The sequence below is a fragment of the Ambystoma mexicanum genome, chromosome 2p (genome assembly GCF_040938575.1).
Source record: "Ambystoma mexicanum isolate Mex_15411 chromosome 2p, UKY_AmexF1_1, whole genome shotgun sequence".
Classification (NCBI taxonomy): domain Eukaryota; kingdom Metazoa; phylum Chordata; class Amphibia; order Caudata; family Ambystomatidae; genus Ambystoma; species Ambystoma mexicanum.
In genome coordinates, this window is record NC_090923.1 from 761,289,532 (window position 1) to 761,312,264 (window position 22,733).

General features: G+C 43.2%; 1 protein-coding gene across 4 annotated transcripts in view; it reads right to left on the reverse strand.

Annotated features, from left to right (window-relative positions):
- Positions 1-1,159: 1,159 nt before the first annotated feature.
- The window catches only part of LOC138566764 (olfactomedin-4-like), a 664,524-nt gene continuing 642,950 nt past the window's right edge, over positions 1,160-22,733 (reverse strand). For all 4 annotated transcript variants that reach the window (XM_069644409.1, XM_069644407.1, XM_069644408.1 and 1 more), the window contains one exon: positions 1,160-2,567. In XM_069644409.1, the coding sequence (XP_069500510.1) occupies positions 1,753-2,567 (815 nt within the window). In that variant the 3' untranslated portion in view covers positions 1,160-1,752. The remainder of the gene's footprint in view (positions 2,568-22,733) is intronic.

Below are 22,733 nucleotides of genomic sequence, written 5' to 3' on the forward strand. Positions count from 1 at the left end.
TTATAATTACAATTACATTGTGTAGTAATAACTCTTACTAGAGCACTTAAGAGGGAGCTATAATCCACGAAGCACTAGATGAAAACAGGCTATTATTGTTAAAAGTGTAATAAATCGAGGAGTTATATTGCTATGGGTTATTTGTAAACCCAAAGGCTGCTCCACAGCACCGGGAGGAGCATTCTAGAATGACCGCAGGGCTGCAATGTTGGAGTTGTAACGTGTGATTGCAGCAGAGCTGTAATTGGGGTACTCTCGGTCGGTTGAACCTTAAAGTTACCTTTTTGAGGCGAAAGGATAGTGGTGATTGCATACTAGTTACCTCCATCGCCATGTATTTCGTCATTAATTTGTTTTTAAGCTGCAGCAACAAATAATGACAAAACATGTTTTCTATGAACGTCGCACATTAAAACTCTGCAATTAATACATGCTGGATACGTTGTGACAGTCTGTATTACATTGAACCAATTTTCTTTGTCTGACACCTATTCTGAACTTTCATAATTACACCCTTTTTAGTAAATACTAGCAGCTTGGAAATGTATATGCCTACTGAAACCAATTTTGGCTGTTTTCCCTGATTTGTTTGTGCCCCCAGTTCTATTTGTGCCCCCTGGATCCCCCCCCCCAGTAGTGATTTCTAGAGACACCACTTCCTGTATGATTCCCCCTTCACCATTGGCCCTCATTTTTCCCATTCAACCTCCTCACATTTGTCCCCCCTTCAGACAGTCAACTCCCTGAAGCCTCACTTTCACCCTCTAAGGCTCGTTGAATTTGGCCTTCATATCAGGTGAGTCTAACATTACAGAGGGTCCTAAAGCAGGTGTGTGGAAGCAGCCTGGGCGGAAGGCTGCTGAGGACATCTCCATGACTGGTGGCTGACAAGAAAAGGATGGGGGAGAGGGCGGGGGAGAACATCATGTTTTACTTGCATGAAAGAAACAAGAGCCCATTGCTTGATGCAGCTGATCAATCATTCCTGCAAACTCTAGGCAGAAGCATGCTCGAAACAGTGGTTGATAACTGGCCTTTATAAAGGAGCTATTGCACACATCAGATTGGAAAAATGACAGGGCTCTCCAGCAGTCCATATGGATTGCAAGTAGGAGGAGCAAGGACAACCCCTAATTTACCACAAAAGACAGCCATGATGGGAGAGGCCACAATCAAATTTAATTTTCAAATATACAATTATGTGTTTTAGGGATTCCATAAATGTAGAGAGATCCTTCAATGCTGACATGCACTAACATTTCAGGTCCATCCTAGGTCACTTCTGCCCCTATTTGGAAGAACAGTACACAGAGGAAAAGCATACTTTGCCTTCTACAGGACAGTCTGATTTCACTAAAGGGCACTATCACATGCATTATGACTGATGTGGAATGGAGCTGGAGGAAGCTCCATTCTGCATGTTTTTCACTATTGTAACTTAATGTCAACGATGCCTCATTTGGCTCTGGTATTTTTTCTTATGCACCCTTTCGCTGATAGCACCATATAGTGCTGTAAAGAAGGCCAACAGCAATGCATTTGTACATCTTGGCAGGTGTTATTTGATCACGATTATTGGCAGAGTAGATGCGGATAATGCTGGTCGAGAGCAATCACTCAGTCTGCCAATGCAAATATTAGAAATTAATTCTGGATGATTGACTGCAAATGTGGTGCAACTACCATAGTCTACAACCTATGCATGTCACTGTGTGTTATGTCAGAGCGTTGCTGGCTTGTGGACAGCATGGTTCACTTCTGGGATGCAGCTGGTTTGAAGATGACATCATAAGTGACCTCATAGCCATCACTGTACATGTAGAGCTTGTGGTCATTAGGGTTGTAGGTTAGGCTCTGCACCAACTCCATTATCTTGTCAATGAAGATGCTCACTTTCCCTTGCTGGCTAGTCTTGGTGTCATACATGAAGAAAATCTCTTCTGTGCGGGTGTTCACTGCTCTTGTGGCATACAGCACACCACAGATCATGAAGGCGTTAGTGACCCCTGGCTTATACTGCGAGGTGGTCCAGGTCTTCTCCACTTCCAGGGAGCTTGCATTCAGCTTACTGATGACGATATTCCCAACACTGTCCTCCGTGGAATAAATAACCCAGAGTCCTGATTCATCAGCTGCGAGGTCAATGTCTTGCCAGGCAACCCCAGCATAGGAGAACCGGTTGTTAAACGTGGCCAGAGGGAGGGCCCTGGCCTCATACGTATTTGTCTGCAAATTGTACTTGCACAGGTTTCCTGAGTTGTAGCAATTGTAGTAGAGAATGTTATTGTACATGATCATGCCACTGCCTTGGCCCAAGTATGTGTTGGCTTGAAGAGTCTTGTCTGTGTATTTTTTATATAGCAGTAGGTCATCTAAGGAGGGGTGTGAGCGGACAATTCTCATTATCCGACTGTCGTCTAATGCAGAGATCCAATACATGTCTTTGTTGCTGCTGTTCATGAAGGAATCCTTTCCCCAACCACCATATTTGAAGGTGAATCCTCTATAGTTGAGTTGCACTACAAACGGCTTGCTGACATTCACAAAACCTCCATGACTGCAGGTACCTGATGGCAAAAAAAATGGATACTATTATTTCTAGGAATGTACATATTTGCATACACTACATTCACTGGAACACAATGATTTCATCCTATCATAACTCAATATTATTTCCCTTTACTTCAAGTAGCTATATTTTGTTGCCTTTGCTAGATGTCCAGGCCCTCGTGCCCGATAACCATATAGGCCAGGAAAACTAGCTCTTTTTGCAGATTCCCATGTCACAAAATTATACCTGAAATGTCTTAGTGTTCTCGTATTGATCTTCGAAGACTAAATGTTGGCCACCTGCGTAACCAACTTCTTGCTCTTACTTCTAAGTAAGTTACAGTGATGATTTTTTTTGTATACTTCCTCTTGAACTATTCTGTGCCCATATATATGTGATAAAGATTCTAAGAACCCAAATTACTTTTTTTAGTATAGATAATTTGCAGTTATGAGCACATTGTTTCATATGAGAGAGGATCCAATACTGTCAATGAAATGACTACAAAATCCTTTCAGTGAGTAAGACTCATGTAACAATGCGAGATTAAATCCTTAAATCTCACTATCACTCTTCCCATCTTTTTCAAATCACTGGCCAAGAAATATTAGTTTTTTATTTGCTATTTTCAAAATGTATAAAGTGAAAAACCCTGAGCCTTAGCTACTTGGGCACTATACACCCCTTTATAAATGTACAATAGCCAAAAATAGGCACACTTAAATCATAGCATTGCCATAAAAATATAAAAAGTAGCAAAATATAGCGAATAAAGAACATACCGTAATGCCCTCGTGTCGGTTACACTCAGCAAAAGCCTGCTCTCTCTATCACAATATCATACCAATGCTTCCACCAATAGAGCAGGCTTCCTCCAACACTAGTAAATAGTACCTCAACATGTGTATTTGGAGATGGAGTGAAGGCAACATTTTGTCACTATTTGTTGAGCCCATTTCAGTTAAGTTGTTCTTTCCCAAACTCCTCTGTGGTTTGAGAAAAGTTGTTAGGAGAGTTCTGTCTAAAATGCTATAAATAGGCCATGTGCATTTTCAAATTCCTGAGTAATCTTGTTAGCAGAGGCAGAGGCAGGAGGTTGCTGCAGCAGTTGTGGGGATAGGTGGAAAATTGAAATTGGATTTAGTGGAAAGAGCGTTAAAAAATTAAAATAGTATTTAGTTGAAATGGAGTTAGACAAATAAAATTTGATTAACTTGAGGGGGAGTTGACGAATATTCTTTAGTTGAGGGTGAGGTAAAAATGTGAATATGGTTTAGTTGAAGGAAAGACTAACAACAAACTAAGGTTTAGTTGACGAAGAGCTTGAAAAATGAAATACGATATGCCACCTTTTTGGGAGTAGTAGAGGAGAGAATTCATGTGACCACCTCACATGACAAATGCATGTGACATTTCTTGACAATGACTAAGGCGTGAGGATAAGCAAGCAACTTTAGGAGGAAAACCACAACGATTTAACAGAATCCCTAATTGGATTCAAAGCAACACACAAAGGAAAATTGGGTACATGTTGAATTTGAAGATTACTTTAAATATTTAAAAAAAGATATAACATAAAAAATCAAAAGTAGATTATACTCTTTAATAAGAACAACATGTAAAAAGTCAGTAATGTACAGATGGAAAACCACACAAAAAACATAGAGGGATGTTTCAATAACAAGGGTACAATCAATTACTCATTAAACCTACACAGTTCTAACCAACCCCTGAGTTACGATGGACAGTTATGCAGAGTAACACAAAAGAAAACACACACTATCTTGTCAACAACCAAAAAACAGAACCAATATGTGGAGTGCTACCGCCACCAAACACGGTGAGGCAAAGAAGAAAAAAAGAAAAGGAATTTTAGACAAAAAATATACATGAAAGCAAAGCATCTAATATGTTCAATCAAAAATAATTTGGAGCAAATCCTGCCGATCCGAATGGGTCGTACACATGGGGCTGCATTACCATGTCAGTCCCTTATAGTTCATGCAAAGGCAATGTCATAATCATATGTTAAATTTCAAAAAAGGGGTAGGAGAAAAGACCCTCTATTTGGCCCCTATCTCCTGACCTTAATCACATTGACATAAGTCGACATACAAACTGAGCAACTATCATCAGAAGTTTATTCACCAACTGAAGTTTTGGCAAATAAGACCCTAATGTTAGAAGGCCATGCCTTCTTCAGGGCGAAGAATTGTTCACATGGTAATGTAATTAATACATTGCAAAAGAAAAATGAAAACAATACATACGTCATATACTTACTGATGGACTTACTATATTCAGTTATCTATCATGTGTATTGTTAGGTGAGATTTCCAAACAACACCACAACTGAGGTGAGGTGAGGATAACATCCAAGAATTGCTTGGACATGGGAGGTGTTTACAGTAGGAGGTTATGACTAATTATGCTGAATCTTTGTGATGAGATAAAAAACACAGAATTGTAGGTGATTACATTAAGTGGCTGTAACTGCTTGTGGCAACTATTTGTGATGGAGGAGAGAAAATACTAGTTGCACATAATAGTTTGGGGGCAGGAGATTACATTTGGTGGTTGTAGGTGTGCATGCCAACTTTTTGCAAAGGATGAGGCAAAATACTTGTGAAGAAAAACACATTGCAATTGTTTGGCGATAGGCGATTACATTTACTGAGTGTGCCAACGCTTTGTGATAAGACAAGGCAAAATACTAATTGTGAAGGAAAACTCATAAAAGTCTTTGTAGGCAGGAGATTACATTGAGTGGCTGTAACTGAGTGTGCAAAACTGTTTTGAAAGACAAGACGAAATACTAGTTGTGAAGAAAAACTTGTTTTGAGTCAGGAGATTTCATTCACTGTTTGAAGCCAAGTGTGCCAACTACTTGTAAAGGATGAGGAAATATACTATTTGCAAAGAAAAAATCTCAGAATTGTTTGTCCGCAAGAAATGATATTCACCGGCTGGAAGGGGGTGTGCAACACACATATCATCTGTTAGGAATGGAATAAGAGAATCCCAGTGATTACGTTATGTGTCCTCCATGCACATTTCTTGCATGTGGGAGCAGAAATAACTATTTTGGGTGGTGATATGCACCCAGGGACCTACATGAACCGGGGAGGTATGATCATATAAGGCATTTTACATCAGCCACTGCTGGGTGACCTGGGATTCCAGAATTCTGCATGATAAACTGAAGGCATCCATGTAGAATTCAGCAGCACCTTTTGTATAAGAGATAGCACATACATTGTCGAAGGAGGAGGGGGTTCAATCACTTTTTCTGGAGAAGATATGCATACACTGACGAACCTTGAGAAACAACTCACATTCTAGTAGAGCAGGATATGGAGATTACCCGGTCTACACCAGCACCTCATTCCAGTGATTCTGAGAATAATGATGATTATGAGCTTGAAACAAGTTATGACCCATCTGTGTCCAGGAGCTACACAGTATTTTGGAAACCACTAATAGTAATGAGGAGAATCGGGAGGACAAATGAAGGTGACTAAAACAAAGGAAGTATTCTCTGGTCCATACAAATATAGGAAGTATTTTTTAGGTTTCACAGACAAGCGGGAGTATAGGGGAACTTTGTTTTTTATAAAAAACCTTTGTTACAGAGGGACTAGGACATCTTTGTTTTTGTTCCTTTGTTTCATGGTGGTGACTAAAATGGGCACCTTTCATAAGGGAAGGCAAGGGAACCAAATGGAAGAAGTAAGACAAGGTCTAGTAGGAAAGACAAACAGCCACATGGGATTAGAAACACAAAAGGGAAACAGCTTTTCAATCCTTTTTGGCTAGTAGGGAATTCCTTTAGGGATTTCTTATAATTTCACCAAAGATAAAGACTGGTGTGACGAAATACAAAAGGCCATGCAATCCAAACTAAGCCTCCTCAAAAACAAAATACTAGCCACTAAACAAGCCCTTCCAAACAAGCACATCCCAGTCCCACCGCCTGCCCCTGATCCCCCCTACCCTTCTCCTTCAAACCCATTCAGGAAAAAGACATCATCAACATAATGAGGAACATCAAACCTTCTAACTGCAAAGGTGATGCATGCCCAGCCTCCATTATCAAAGACTGCGCGGAAACACTAGCTCCCTTCCTAACAGCCTTTGTAAATGCCTCCTTTACCACAGGGAAAGTCCCTGCCTCCCTCAGGGAAGCGTGGGTCCGCCCTCTTCTAAAAAAGCCATCGCTTGATCTCACCTCCCCCAACAACTACAGACCCATCGCCACTGTCCCCTTCCTCCTTAAAATACTGGACAAAGCAGCCTACCTGCAGGTCCAACACTTCATTGAAGAGAACAAACTCCTTGGACTCCGACAATCTGGCTTCCGCCCCAGACACGGAACCGAAACAGCCCTACTTGACCTGAAAAACCAGATGGACGATGCGAGAGACTTGGGTAAACCAGCACTTCTCCTACTCCTCGACCTCTCAGCGGCATTCGACCTCATTGATCATGGCGTCCTTTGCCACCATCTCTCCACCACCGCCAAATTCTCCCCAGAAGCCACAGCGTGGATCATCTCCTTCTTACAAGACAGAACCATGCAAGTATTCTCGGACCTAGCCGCCGCTTCACTTACCATTATACTCTGCGGGGTGCCCCAAGGCTCCTGCCTCTCCCCCACGCTATACAACATCTTTACACGCCCCCTCTTCCTCAACCTCGACGCCATGGGCATCTCCTACACCAATTACACCGACGACACACAGATCCTCCTCACTCTCACAGGTAACTACACCACTGACTCCCTGACCCTCAACAACCTCTACAACACCATCCAAGCCTGGATGGCAGACAACGGCCTATGCCTCAACTCCGACAAGACGGAACTCCTCCTGGTAGGTTCTCCCGACACCTTAAAAAATCTAGATGCCCAATTCAGCCACTTCCAGTTTCCGACTCTGTCAAAACTCTGGGAGTTTACCTGGATTCCAGCCTATCCATGGACAGACAAATCAACGCAATAGCCTCTGCAGCTGCATATCACGCCAAACTTATCAATGCAGTCAGACCCTTTCTCTCAAAAGAGAATTGCACCAACATAGCCAGAGCCATCACCGCCTCTAGGCTAGACTACTGTAACGTACTCTTTCTAAGAACCTCCAATAAAAACTTAGAGAGATTACAAGTAATACAGAACAGTGCGCTCCGGGCAGCCCAAGGCATTGCTAAAAGAGAACACATCTCTGAGGCCAGAAAGCTAGCCCACTGGCTCCCAATAAAAGAAAGGATCTTATTCAAAGCCCTTACACTGACCCACAAGTGCATCCACCTCACTGCTCCTGCATACCTCTTACAAAGGATACACCCCGTCTCCTCCACCAGGCCAATCAGATCACCGTATACCAACATGCTCTCGGTGCCACGAGTAAAAAAAGCAAAAGCGGGCGGATCCAGCTTCCCTTATCTCGCGCCCTCTCACTGGAATGCCCTACCACCCACTATCCGTGGCGAAGCCTCCCTCACCACCTTCCGCAAAACGTTGAAGACCACCCTCTTCTCATAAGGCCAGACACACCAGCATGAATACTTTCATGTATACAGTATTATATAACCAAAAGTAATATCTGTAACAACATTATGTTTTCCTACTTCATTCACAATGTGTCAACAACCGCTACCATGCCTGTACCATGTAACTAAGTTTATTGCAAGTAACAGCGCCTCAATGCCCCTGGGCTGCTTGCGCGCTATATAAATGTAAATAAATAAATAAATAAATAATTATAATAAAAGACTACCAACCCTGGCCAATGTCCACCCAAGTCCAACAAAACTCTCTGAAATCACAAATTATCAGTCTACCCTGTGCACTCCTACTATTATTGCCAACCTAAATGCACAAAAGAAAAGTTAAAGTCAGCTGGGTCTTTTTAATGGTGTGGCCGAACAGCCGAAGAGATTTTAGTGGTCTTATTAGCCTTCCAAATTTCTCCAAGAGATGTGCTGTTTCTGATTGGCCTGCCAAACTTGGACCCATCACCAGAACTCATGTCCGAGTTCTATTTTGGGCTACTGGTGGTTCATGTGAGAATTTGAAAGTCCACTCAATCCTGGTTACGGCATTTGATTGAACATGAGAGTATGGCCAGGCTAAAGTTCCCCCAGGCTTAGTTGGTAGTGGTGCTCTAACTTTTAAGCTTTCCACAGTCTTCTTCTTAGAGGACTACCATTGTCAATAAAAGCCAACAATTCACTGAGGCACATCACAGTTCTTCTTGAAGAAAAAAACAACAATCTTGTTGAGAGGATACCATCCCCAGCACCATCTGGGAGCACCAACTCACCTCACCCAACATGGTAACTTGAGGCTAGAGTTGTGCTTGACATGTGTGGGCTAGTGGGCGGTGCTCCAGACTTGCAGACTGCAATTTTACTGATTGTGAATTGGGCAGCATTTGGCCTAAGTGACCCGGCTTGACACCTTGCCTTTCAAGGAAGTATTCTGCCTCAAACTCCAGTGGTGAAACATTTGCACCATTCATCTAGCCTTTGGAGTACTCACCCTCAACACCATATGGGAGTGATGACCCACCACACACCCAGAGAGTCCATTGACACCTGCAGTGCTCCTTCCTCGCCACCCTGGGGCCTGTGGCATCTTCCTTCTCCCTGACTGAACATGGCAGCCTGAGGTACAGTTCACAGAGCTCCAGCCTCTCTCCTGCAGTGTCCCTGAAGACAGATTGGGACTCACTAGGCCCTCCTGACCAGGCATCGTCGCTCCATATGCAGAAAGACCAGCAAGGACTCACTCTGGTGGCTCAGTGTAGGGCTGTTTTTCCAAGGGTATATCCACATAGCCTCTTTGTTGAGGTCATGGACCACCCCACTGGAGTCTCCCTCAATGGGAGTCGTGAGTAGCAATACTGCTGGAAAAAAAATAACATATATCCCACTTCCTATTCTATTCCCTTCCACCCTACTTACACTGTGCTTTTGGTCACTACCAACCTTCTTAACCTAGTAATTTGGTTACTACTGGCCTAACCTGTGATATTGATTACTACCAGCCCATTTAAACTGTGATTATTCTCACTACTGGCCCACTTAAACTGTGATTTTTGAAGCTACTGTCTTATTGAATCTCTGATATTGGTCACTAACATGCAACTTAACTACCAAAATGATATAAACACCATGTGTTTCTCGTTATGCCTCCACTAACTCCATCCTCACCACATTCCCAATTACCTCTTCAAAACATGCTCTACTTAACTCTCTCCCTCCCTTACAGGGTCCCTGCCTATCCTCCTCCTATATCCCACTTCTCCCCCAGGCGTCTCTATTGCTCTTCCGCCACTCTCCCTCCGCTGTAACCCAACCATCCATCTAAAGCATAATTAATTCTAATCTCGTATATTCTGTACATGTTCCCTCAACTACTCCTCTTCCAACTCCTCTACTCTCTCTGCCTCCTACCAACATTACTTTGGGCCTCTGGACTGCGCAATCCATCTGCAACTAAACCTCTTTCATCACTAAGTGCATTCATCCCGATCACCCAAAACTCTCTATGAGGGCTGTCACTGATCCCTGACTCCTTAGCCCTGTTTTCTTGGACTTTAAAAAATGCATCCTGTAACGTGTCCCAAAATCCAACATGGAGGTACTCCTGCTACCTTAGCCCCCAGACCTTATCTTTACAGCAAAACATCTCTGACTCCATCTGAAATGCCTACCTATGTCAGATACCTATTCACACATCCCTCAAGACATAACACTGTACATTACCACTAAATGCAAGATACTGACCTCTGCATCTGCAAAGTGAATACATTGTTGCTCTTTCTATGTGACTATATGGTCTTTCCAATGGGTCAAAGCTAACTAGAAATGGATACATGCACATTCTGCCACCCCCAACGAGAACTGCTAGCACTAGGTCGCCTGCTAGTATATTTTGTGCCGTCTAAATCTCTGCCTGACTGGGATGTTGCAGTTGCATCCCAACACTATAGTACTTGCAGAATGAGCAGGGCCTCTGGCAGACAGCACAGAGGGTGCTTTTTCCTGCTCCAGCTGCTAGTGACATAACACATGAAATGTACCAAGACTAATTATATTTTCCAACTTAAAGGCACAGCAATTCAAAGCATACAACAGGTGTATTTTTTATACCCTTTGTATCTTTTAACACTAAAGTTTGAAAAGTGAATCTCAAAAATGTAAAATTTCGAACTAAAGCCCTATAATCTTATAATACTGTTATGATTGCTACAATTGTAAGGATATTTTCAGCCAAGCGTTTCTTGGCAAACTAAAGGGTAGTAGGAATTTAGAGCTCACTAAATTTCAACAGTAGTCATGACTTTCGGATAGCATTGTTACCTTTTTCAGTATTCTAGAGATTGATACATTACCAAACTCTGGAACAATATGTGGTTAATACCCATATTTCTTGATCATCTCATTAGAAAATGGGCTAATACGGATCTGAATCATACTGATCAGCTGATCAACTCTCCACTCTTTTGAACACTGCAGTAGAATGTGGTATACACAGTAACAACTTTATACATTTTCTTCAAATTCAGAGTTTTTAGCCTTAAAGAGTAACTCCCTTAGACTTGTGTGTGTGGGCTAGCCTTTTCTAAACCATATTTCTGACAGCAGCTCAATTTTATGATATTCTGTATATTTTATTGATGGTTGAATTCCATCTAGGGAGAAAGCCCTATCCTGGATCATTGTATTGAAGCATTTGTAGAATATGATATTGCCCTGCATATTTACCAGACGGAGTTTAGAAATCATAGAGAAGACACTTCTTACATGTAAGTATAAGGTACAGGATTGCAAGCCCAATATTTCAGCTTTACTATGCCCCTGACAGCATTATTCAAGGACCATGCAAACCATATTTCGCAAGAGACCACAAACGTATTTTCAAAAGTAACTTTCGAAGTTTGGTTCCAAATATTTCTACAATAATGTATATCAAAAACTATTTAGACAGTGCAAACAGAATCCCAGAATAGAAAATGGTGCAAATCGAAAAAGATATCTATATAATTGTTTGCAAACATACATAAATAATAAATTACTTTATATGTTACTTAACAGAATTGACATACAGGAAAAATTGATATATAAAACCAACACGCATAACATATGAATTCAACTCAATAAAGACCCTCAATTGCCCTCATCAATTTAAAGTGCAGTTGTGTAATAAATACAACCCATACATCCCACACATATTTACATACAGACACACCATGTACAAAAAAGTGAACTTCTTGTCCATTTGTGGACTTTGGAAAAGTATCTTTATTTAGCCAACTAGGTTTTGGGTGTCATGGTATTTTCGACCCAGCCTTCTTTAATGCCTATGCATTCTTCTTTAGAGGGTTTTTGTTTGTTTGTTTCTTTGATGAAAACATGTAATTTTGTATTCTGAACAAGTGAAGACGCAGGAGACGGTTGCTTCAGTTCTGTTTATTCAATCTGGGGCTGATTCTGTAGTAACACCATGATGTTCTTTAAATGATCATTTATTTATTCGTTTCTGGCTGGCTTTGTTCCAATATCAATGCACATTCCTTTTGCTGGTTCATAATTATAATTTTGTTTGCAAAAAGATAGGATAGTTCCTAGAATGGATTATTCAGTTTCTCCTTTTAAGGCACGTCTAGATGTCTTTGGTGCAGCCTCGTGGGAGCGGTGATTGAGCATATTCTCTTTTTTGACTGTTTTCTTGGGGGTGGGCATTTGGGATAAAGTGGTTGTGAAGATTGCCCTGGTCCAATCATTTTAAGCAGACCATTAATTACCTTTGGGGGCTCCAGTTGTCACTTGTCACATAATGATATATTTTTAAATCTCTTGTTATTGCTACGATGCAAGGGGTACGGAACTGGAAAATACTTTGCATACACTTTGCATACCTGATAGTGCTACTTCTTTTAATGAAACAACAATGTTTCAAGCGTCTTCTGTCCCCAGCCCCACACCACCTAGATCCTTATTCTAATATATAGAATCTTTATTGAGATGTATGTATTTAGGGCCTGATTTACAAAAATGTTTTCAATGGGACTTTCCCATTTTGAAAACATTATTGTAAATCAGGCCCTTATTGCGGTATACTTACTTAAAAACATAAATAATGTGAAATGTTTTGTTTTGTGTCTCTCAAAAGAAAATGTTTCATACTGTGTTAACCTGGCATCCATCCCTGCACTCCTCTATCTTTTCCATTTCCCCTGAATCCAGATGCTCGCTCTATAAAGATGATCAGCTTGTACTTGTTTTTCACTTGTTGACATTGTTGACTATGACTACTTTAACACTCTGCGGGGCATCGTGGTCAACGAAACTGGAAGTAAGAGAATAAGAAAAGGTAAAGGGTCTGATTCATGGATTTTGGAACAGAAATCATGCAAGTGCCGTGTGCCGAGAAGGTCCCTGCGCATGCCATGGCGCAGAGAAGAAAATGCACGCACAGCGTTTTCATGGTTTCAAAATTCTTAGCCATCGTACAAGTAAAACACACTGTGTGAGGAACGCCTACAACACGCCAAAAAGCAAGCTGAATCCCAAACCAGGTGCAACCCTCTGTGTCCATCCCTGACCCACCATCCAGTACCCCTGCAAGAAGGTGCGCCCTAGCTCGCAAGCCCAGGCTGCACCCCTGCAAAAACGCAGTCTTCCCTTGTAAGTGGAGGCAGCACCCCAGGGGGATATGTGCAGGCTGGGCAGACAGCGTGGGGGCAGCAGATGTTGCGTTCTGCTCACCAACAGGGTGATTCCTTTCAGAGTTTGGCTGAGGGCATAGATAGGGTGGCCACTTCCATGACCCCCCCAGCAACACAGGTGGTGCAACAGTTGCAGGCCATGCGGTCCACATGCCGCTCCCACAGACTGCGAATGGAGGCCAACATCAGGGGCCGACGGGCAGATCTGCAGTGTCTGCAGGTATCCCTGCTTGCAGTGGGTCGGGCACACAGGGATGCCCTGAGGCGTGAGATGTTGGCCCACAGGACTGCAGTCTGTGAGGAACATGCAGCCACCAGAAGACTGTTCGACCAGGTGGTTTTAGCATTGAGGCAGACAATCTCTGAGGAACTCTGTGCCACCCATGAGGTTGTGCATAGTGACCTCACAGCCCTCAGTCTGCTGGTGCATTGATCACTGTCATGCCTGGAGGCTGCCACTGAGGACCAGGCCAGGGCACTGTGTGGTCAGCCCCCAGCACCACTTCCCCCTGCAGATTCAACGCAGGATGGGGGTGCCTGGTCTACCATTGCCATGAGGTCCATGAGCCCATGGAGGGGATATGTATATATATATGTATGTGTATATATGTATATATATGTTTTTATTGCACGTCCATGTGTACATTGACATGCACCCTACTCCTCCCCCCTCCTGAGCGGAACGCCCCACCCCCTGTCCATGATGGACACTTTTAATTTTTTTTATTTGTGTCCCTTTTGTAGACCCCCGGTTTATTTAATTTTGGTTTTTTATTTTTAACTTGAGTTGTGCAGTTGCCCTCTCAAGGCCATGACATATGCAGTGGGCATGCAGTCATGCAGAGTGAGGTCAACTTGCTGTTATGCTCACCTGGTCTCTGCGGGGACGTTGGGCACAGTTGGAGCCCTCCCTTGACTAGGCTCCCCTGGATCGACTTTCTCCCTCAGCTGCTGCGGAATCAACTGCTCTGGATGCTGATATTGCCCCTGAGAGAAGATGAGAGGCAATGAGAATGGCGTGGTAGTGTTGTGATTCCCCTCGACCCTTTCGTGTAAGAACGAATTGCGCAAGCGTTTACCCATGCAAGCTCACCTGTTTATTTGTAATGCTGAGCTCTCCGTCCTGCTTCTTGTAGCAGGGGTGCTTGGAGTGGACCTAGTTGCTTCACTGGCCCATGGAAGTGGTGATCCAGACCGGCTGCGACCAGCCACATAGAAGGTGAGTCTTTTAGCAATGATTATTGTTCATTAATTATAATGGGGGTCATTCCGAGGTGGGCGGTAAGGGTCAGACCAGACATCCTTAGCGGATTCTGTTAGGTGACCAGGGAGCAAATAACGGGCCCGCTATTTACAGCCCCGTTATTAGCGCCTTCCCCATTCCCATTGAGCCCTATGGGGGCTCGAATGGGAATGGGGAATGGTATTCGGCATGGGGATTTACCGGGTCCGCATGGGTCGGAATGTCCCGGTAAGTCCCCATTCCACCTACCCGGAGCCGAGTTTGGAGGCAGCTATGGTGCTAATAGCACCATGGCTGCCTCTAAACTCGGAATGACCCCCAGTGTATTTTGCCGTGATTGTAGTTGGTAATTCTTGCAATGTCTTTTGCTGTGATTATAGTTTGTAATTCTTTCCTCTCCTCTATAGGTGTGAAGATGGCTGCCGAGAGTCGCCGTGTTTGGAGCGAGCCCAGTGATTCCCCAGAGGATGATGAAGCCTTTGAACTAGATGGTAAATTGGCTTTTAATGTAGAACACTAGGCTTAAGTATGGCACGGATGAGCGTTAGTTATTTATATGACTCCTAACCTGTTGTGATCTTTTCTCTTGCAGGAGAAGTCTGGCGGTGTCGAGCGGAGGATGGCTGTTTGGAGGCCGGTCCGTGGCTGCAGGATGGAGGTTCCGTGAAGATGAAGAATGGAAGATAAGCTCCCGCGTAGCTGGACGTCCGGATCGGGTGAATAAGTGCTCCAACTCCGATGGCGATGAGAGTCAGGCAAGATTCGATGCGCTGCAGACTATGGAGTGCAGGAGATATTTAAGGTGCGCTTTCCACAATGGTGCAACTGGAGTCAGGTAAGATGCACCTTCAGTGATGGAGTAGCTGGAATCAGGTAAGATGCTCCTTCAGCGATGGAGTAGCTGGAATCAGGTAAGATGCACCACGAGGATAAGAGCAGGGAAAACAGGTAAGGACGGTGGTAAGCATTACACTGCAGAAAGCAGACTAATGTGAAGCGCCAGTATGTGGGTGGGTTGGCCTTAAATAGGCTGGCCCTGGCCCCTCCCTTTGGCCCCACCTTTTGGCTCCACCTTGCCCCTCCCAGAGGTTCTTGCACGTGCTCCCCAATGATCCTCTGTGGCCACGCCAGGCCCTGATGCACGTGCCTTAGGCACAAAGTGTGAAAAGCACACTTTTCTATGAACCTGGTGTCAGAGGTGCCAGGACTGGGTCCATTTGGACCCTGTAGGCGATGAAGACATGGGCCCTTGCCCAGTTGCCATGACAGCACTCCCCCCTCAAGGCCTCTCTCATGGGCGTTCTTCTCTCTGGTCCTGGTTTGGCGGGGTTATTACGGTGGAACCACTTGATTAGTCGAGGTGCATGGACAAATTCAACAGGTTCCCAAGTGCGATCTTGAGGATCATAACCCTCCCAGTAGTTTAAGTAGTACAGTTTTGATCATACTATCTTGTTGGAGTCCAGAATGTCTTTAACCTCGTACTGAGGTTCCTCTTCGATAATTTCAGACTCTGGTGGTTTTTTGATTCTAGTCTCTGGTTTCACAGGCTTCCAGAGGGAAACGTGAAACACTGGGTGAATTCGCATATTGGTGGGTAGATCTAATTTTACAGCGGTAGGATTGATGATGGCCTTGATGGGGTAAAGTCTGAGATATCTTGGACGGAAGACCCGGGGTCCTTTAAAAGGTATATTTCTGGATGCCAACGATGCTTTATCGCCAATTTGGTAATGCAGAGATTCCCTCCTATGCCTGTCAGCAAACTTCTTCTGTTGTTCTTTGGCTTTGGTTAGATTCTTGGGTGCTTCCTTTGTTAGACCAGAAAACGACCCTATAGTATGTATAGTATGTATATTGTGTTGGCCAGAAACCAATCGCATCATGTGGCAAACATCGCAATTGCAGAATCGTCAATGTAACCAGAGGGCGTCCATTTTGTGAGATGTCAGCCATTTGCTTTTTCCCTTTCTGTAAAAACGCTTTGCAAAAATGGATTCTATGCTTCAAACTCGCACACGGTGCAAGGACATGGCCTGAATGCTGAAAAACGAACACAGACAGGAATGTAATACTACACAGAGATACATTGTTTTTCTCCCTCACAAAGTCATTGGAGGCGAGTAGAAGCTGCATCTAATCAGCAGTCCAGGTGCCGGCCTGTCTTGCAAACGCTGTAGCAAAAGGCAGTTAAAGCATGAATTATATTCTTTTAGCAGTACTCCTTTGCGGAGACTGGTATTTCTGCTTCAGAACTGTCTGACCCTTAGTTTCATGAATCAAAACACATAGATAACGTGCTAAGGAATGTTTCTCTCGTACGAACATTATAACCTTGCTGAACTAAGAGCTTTATGTTCCCCATAACAGAAAGCTGTCTATGCTACTATTGCTAGAATAACTCTATTTAGACTTAATAGAGACTTGTCATAAAGTGTCATAATTGTCATGATTGTCAATCACCAAACCCTAGCCTGAATGATACATTTATGGGCGGATTGATTTGCCTTCAAAGATTGCATGTTATGTATATATATTGTTGCTTGAGCGTTGCTTGCTCTCTTGCGTCTCACTGTTAAACGGGAAATCATATCGTGCCTCCTTCTGATTTATATTGGAATAAGCCTAGTCGCTCTGCGAAGAAAACCGTGTTGCAAGGTTCCGATTTTGGATCTACTTCGCCGCCATTTTGGAATCATCTGCCATTTTGATTTCTGTTCGTATGTGAATTCTCTGTTCTAAAATGGTGGACTGTGTTTAACTTGCATCCAAGCCTTCCCGACCTTTGAGCCTTGTTAATGGTTAGACTGTCTGAGGGCCAACTGTTTAGGCTAGGTAATGCGACCTTGCACCAAGTTTGACTTGTTGTCCTAAGATCGTCTGTATTAACAAACCTAATCCACAAATACACATCGAGGACAATACTATGTAAATGTTGAGCGTGGACACTGGCAGAACTACATTGTGAAGGGATATGTACTAAGGCTCACTGCTAAATCCATGAATACACTTCGCCATTGTAACCTGTTGGAAAAACAAACCTATGTAATCCATGTGCATATTATTGTATGAGCTATATGTGAACTTGGCACGAACTCTAGACCACAGATTATTAACCTGTGGAGGGGCTGGACAATATTGTAGGAAATGTATAAACATTTAAATGTTTAGATGTCCAGCACTCTCCCTCCTCACTCTGACGGGCTGGTACTCATTGCGGGGTGTCGAGAGCCAGATAGCTATCTGTATCAGATCTGTGTTTCTTTGTAACTGCGTAGAATTAAAGATCTGTGAATCTTTATAGCCCATGTTTGGTGTATTTCCTTTTGTGGTACTCAGCCTCAATATTTCCTTGCTTTTACAGATGGTGCCCGAATAGGGACCCTTAAGATTGATGCCATCTCGTTGAAGTGTTGATGCGGCTATCGGACCGGGATCAGACAGTGAGAAAGGGGGCCCCTTCTTGGATGAGGCGCGATACCTCAACAGTATTGCACAACCCGATCCCTGGACGGTGAACCCGTGGTCCGGGACGGCATCTTGACGAGGGTCCATATATCGAGGCGGGCAGTTTTGCCGAAATCACCAACCACGAGGGTCCTTTGTTGTCCTTTGTAATCTGATTGGACCTCCTTTAGATCTTTGATCAGGTGAGTCGTGACACGATTCTTAAGTATCCTGATAATTTGATTTGGCGTATTGTAAAATTATTGACCAGGTAACACCAGGAATCTGATATGCCTGAGATATTGTCTGCCTGTTTCAGGGCATTATTCCGCAGAGACAGACAATCTTTGGAATTTGGCCGCCCGGTGCCACAGGAGGGGTCGCCGCCGTGTACTATGTACTGTAAGCACGGCATTGGTAGTATAGTGTTTAATGATATTTGCCACAGAAAAACTAGACATGCTTCCGAACTTCAGTGGCCAATCAATGGTAGCTTTGTTATTCCTCGTATAGAATATTTAGAGTCTATATTGTTGAAGAAAAAGCGAGACCTGCAGCATTTGATGCATTACAAAATTGGAAGAAAGAAGCTATGAAGCAACTTAAAAGTAGAGAGAAACATGCGCGCCAACTTATGTCCTATGCAGAGAAAGCGTTATTGTATGATCAAAACAAACAACCAGAGTCAGTTAGAAATATGGATAGGGCTTTTCAACTTGGCATTCAGAAAATATATCCGTCTAAAGATTGTCATGTGTCTGATGAATTTATTGATAAGCTTCTAAATAAACGAAGGCCTGGTGCCACTGTGCCACCTCTGTATGTTCCTATTCCTGTTGCTTTATCTCTTCCTGCTGTCGTTCCTCCTCCCGTAGTAATTCCTGCTTCTATCGTTCCTCCTATTGCTGCTCTTCCTCCGGTTATTGTTCCTCCTCCTATCGCTGCTCCTCCACCTGTACCTCCGCCTTTTCCTATTGTTACGGGTCTGGTAGATTTGTCTTCTGCACCAGTGATAGTACCTTTGTTATAGATTGTACAAGATTCTTCTACTCTTTCTCTTCCAAGTGGTTCTGTTCCAGCTGCAGTTGATAAGGGAGTGGATTCAAAGATCGTAACTCGCTGTACTGTGTCTAAAAAGAGAAAGCGTGATTTGACTGCATGGGCTAGACAGTGCATGGAGAAGGGTGAACGATCTGATGCTTTTGCAACACTCCTAATCTAGAAAGTGTTCCAGAGAAAAATGTTTATCAAAGGACTGGGAATTCATTTATCTGTAATGTGGAACAGACTGAATGATGTAGATATCCCACAAGGGTTGAGGGATTTGAATGTTTTAGCATATTCAAGAGATACTGCGGAGAAAGTATATGACCACATTGAGAGGGTTTTTGAGTATATAAGGGAGCTAGAAAGGTTACGGAATGAAGAAAACTGATGGTGATAGTTTGAGCGCTATTTTTGTACAGAAACGGTTCCTTCCTCTTTGTAAGTCGATGAGTGAGGAAACACGAATTTGCACAAAAGATGCAATTAGATGGATTTCAGACGTGTCGATATCTCCCGTAGAAGTATATGACACGTATAGTAGGTAGACGCCAGAAATGCAGAGGGAAGTGATACAGGTTATGGTAGAATACCTACAGGGTGAATGTATAAAAAGAGATTTGTTGTCCCGCAGAATTATTGAATATCTACAAGAGAGCTTTTTTGTCTGACACTCCTTCAGCTGCTTTAGCGCTCGATTTAGCTCTGTTGCTCAGTAAGCGTTCAGAGTTTCCTATCTCTCAGTTGCCTATGAGAGAGGTTCCTCTGACATTTGTCCCAAAGGTTGAGGTTCCAGCTAATGCCGCAGCAGGTACTGCTGTTCACGACATTCCTGCAAATTATGTATCACAGTTTGTTCACGTCCCGTTCTTGAGACAGGAAGTGAACACTATTAGACAATCCATCCCAGATATTAGAAAGAATCCAACAGGGTTCTATAAAGAGATAGAATCTGTCTTGCAGTCATCAGCATTTACTCTGAGTGATATAGATTTGTTATTTCCCGTGTTCCTAGCCATTGATTTCTGGAAACAGATTAGGACAGTAGATGATGCAGCAGGGTTAGGGGACACATGGGATAATATAGTTAGACAAGATAGAGATAGACCAACTGGCGAGAGATCGCCACAGGTAATACCGACTTTACCTGATAGAATAGTGACAAAACTGAAAGCCTTAATTCCTGAGAGAAGGATTGTCTGGGACAAATGTACTGCTTGTGTCCAAGGAAAGTCTGAGGATGCTACCGAATTCTTTAATTGGTTTGAACACGTGTTTTCGGATTTCAGTGGACAAGATTGGAGCACAGAATATGGAAAACGACTATTTGTAGACAAATTTGTGGATTGTTACCTGACATCCAGTCACAAATTATGACTTCTGAGAGCGCTTGGCAAGCTAAGTCTCAGTCTGAAGTATTCCATATGGCTCAGTACTATGAAAACCGAGTCAATAATGAAAAAGAGGATCGAAAAGAGAAAGGGAGACCTGAAAACTAAGGTTTTGTTGCAACAGGGGGTAGTACACAGTTTTCTGTACACACAAACCAATGTGCTTATTGCAGACAAGAGGGTCATTGCCGAGCACAATGCCCGATCCTCCAGCAGAGGTCGAATAACACATTTGGTACTATGGGTAGACGATCCAGAGGCCGCCCTGGGGCACGGGGTCCTGGTAGAAGTCAGTTTTCTCAGAATTCACAGCCTTTTTCACAAGACATTCAGTCACCGAGTGTGGATAATAAAAACATTTTTGATCATCCTTCTACTGCATATCTCTCTGAAGACCTTCCCTTTGACGATATATTGTTTCACTAGGATTGCCCGAAGCAGGGTTTGGAACCAACGCCTATTCCCGTTAATCAGAAAGGTTCCTACGTTGAAATGATAGTGGGAAATAGGAAACATCTATTCTTGATAGATACAGGAGCGCAGAAGTGTTCCATTGACCATTCACAGGTTCCAAACATTCCACTGTCAAGGCAAACAATGCTTCTGTAGTGTTTTCTAGTACACCAGTGGTTAGTCCGGTTTCTTCGCCGGTACCGATTACACTGGGTCCATTCACAGATCACTGTCCGGTTCTTTTGACAACGAACTGTGGAGAGAATTTGTTGGGGTTGAATCTGTTGAAGGAATTAAATGCGGTAATCCATTGTTCTTCGAATGGAGTGCATTTATCGATTTCACCACAGCATCTTTCTGCCTCACAGTTCCTGACTAGACCTTTGCTGCCGGAATTTAGTGATGTTCCGGAGTGTTTATGGGCGGTTGATGACAATGATGTTGGCGTTTTACAAATCGAGCCTGTTAAAATCATTTTGAAACCTGGAGTAAAGTTGCCACGTATTCCTCAGTACAAGATCTCGGTTGATGGTGAGCAAGCTTTGAAGTGTATAGTTACTGATTTTGTACACCGTGGGGTAATTGAAGAAATTGCAGGTAGTTTGTGCAATAGTCTGATTTTGCCTGTGTATAAGAAAGGAGATAATGCAATTCCTTTTCGTTTTATCATTGATTTACGTGCTATCAATAAGATTGTTGCTCCACAATTTCCTATTGTGCCTGATGTAACGACGATATTAAGTATGATCCCAGCTTCTGCTACTCATTTTAGTGTTGTAGATCTTAAGAATGCTTTCTTTAGTATTCCTATACACAAGGATAGCAGATACCTGTTCGCGTTTACCTAAGGGGGACGCTATTTTACATTCACCCGTGCGCCGCAAGGATACACGGAAAGTCAGAGCATTTATAGTAGGGCTTTGAAAGAGCAGCTTGACACTCTCGAGTTGCCTACCACTTGTACATTGCTTCAATACGTAGATGATCTTCTTTTAGCTGCTGATTCTGTAAGGAGGGTACTGTGTTGTTGCTTATTCACCTAGCAAAGCATGGACATAAAGCTTCACTGAAAAAGTTTCAATATTGTCGACAGGAGGTCGCCTATTTAGGCTATCTCCTGTCAAAGGAGGGAAGAAGGTTGACGCCTGAACGGATTAAAATAATTTCTACCATGTCTGTCCCAAATACACAGAAGGAAGTCAGAGCCTTGATGGAAATGGCTTCTTACTGTAGGCAGTTGATCCCGAAATTCTCACTAGTGATTAAACCAATGTTGGCTTTGACAAAGAAGGGCATTTATTTGCCATGGCCGTGGAACTTGGAACACCAGAAAGTGTTTGATCTGCTCAAGACTGCACTGTGTTCAGCACCAGTTTTGGGCGCACCAAATTATGAAAAAGGCCTTTGAATTTTATGTGCATGAACGTGATGGATGTGCTTTGGCTGTATTTACGCAGGAACATGGAGGGAAGAATAGGCCGTGCGGTTACTTTTCTTCCACCCTTGATCCTGTGGCATACGCTTTGCCAAGATGTTTGAGAGCTGTCGCTGCTGCTGCTGCAGTTGTAAAACAGAGCGAGGGTATGGTCCTAGGTCATGCTTTAACCTTGTTGGTACCTGAGCCTGTAGATGTTCTATTAAATAGAACACAAACACAACACCTCACCTCCGCACGATTAATGAGATATGAATTGATCTTGTTTGCACCGCATATAAAAATAAAGAGGTGTTGTGTATTGAATCCGGCTGAATTATTACCTTTCCCGCAAGGTACTGCTTGCAGTGACGAAATGTCACATGACTGCCTTTACACCACAGAACAAGAGACTAAAGGCAGGATTGACTTGAGAGATACACCTTTGAACGACCCA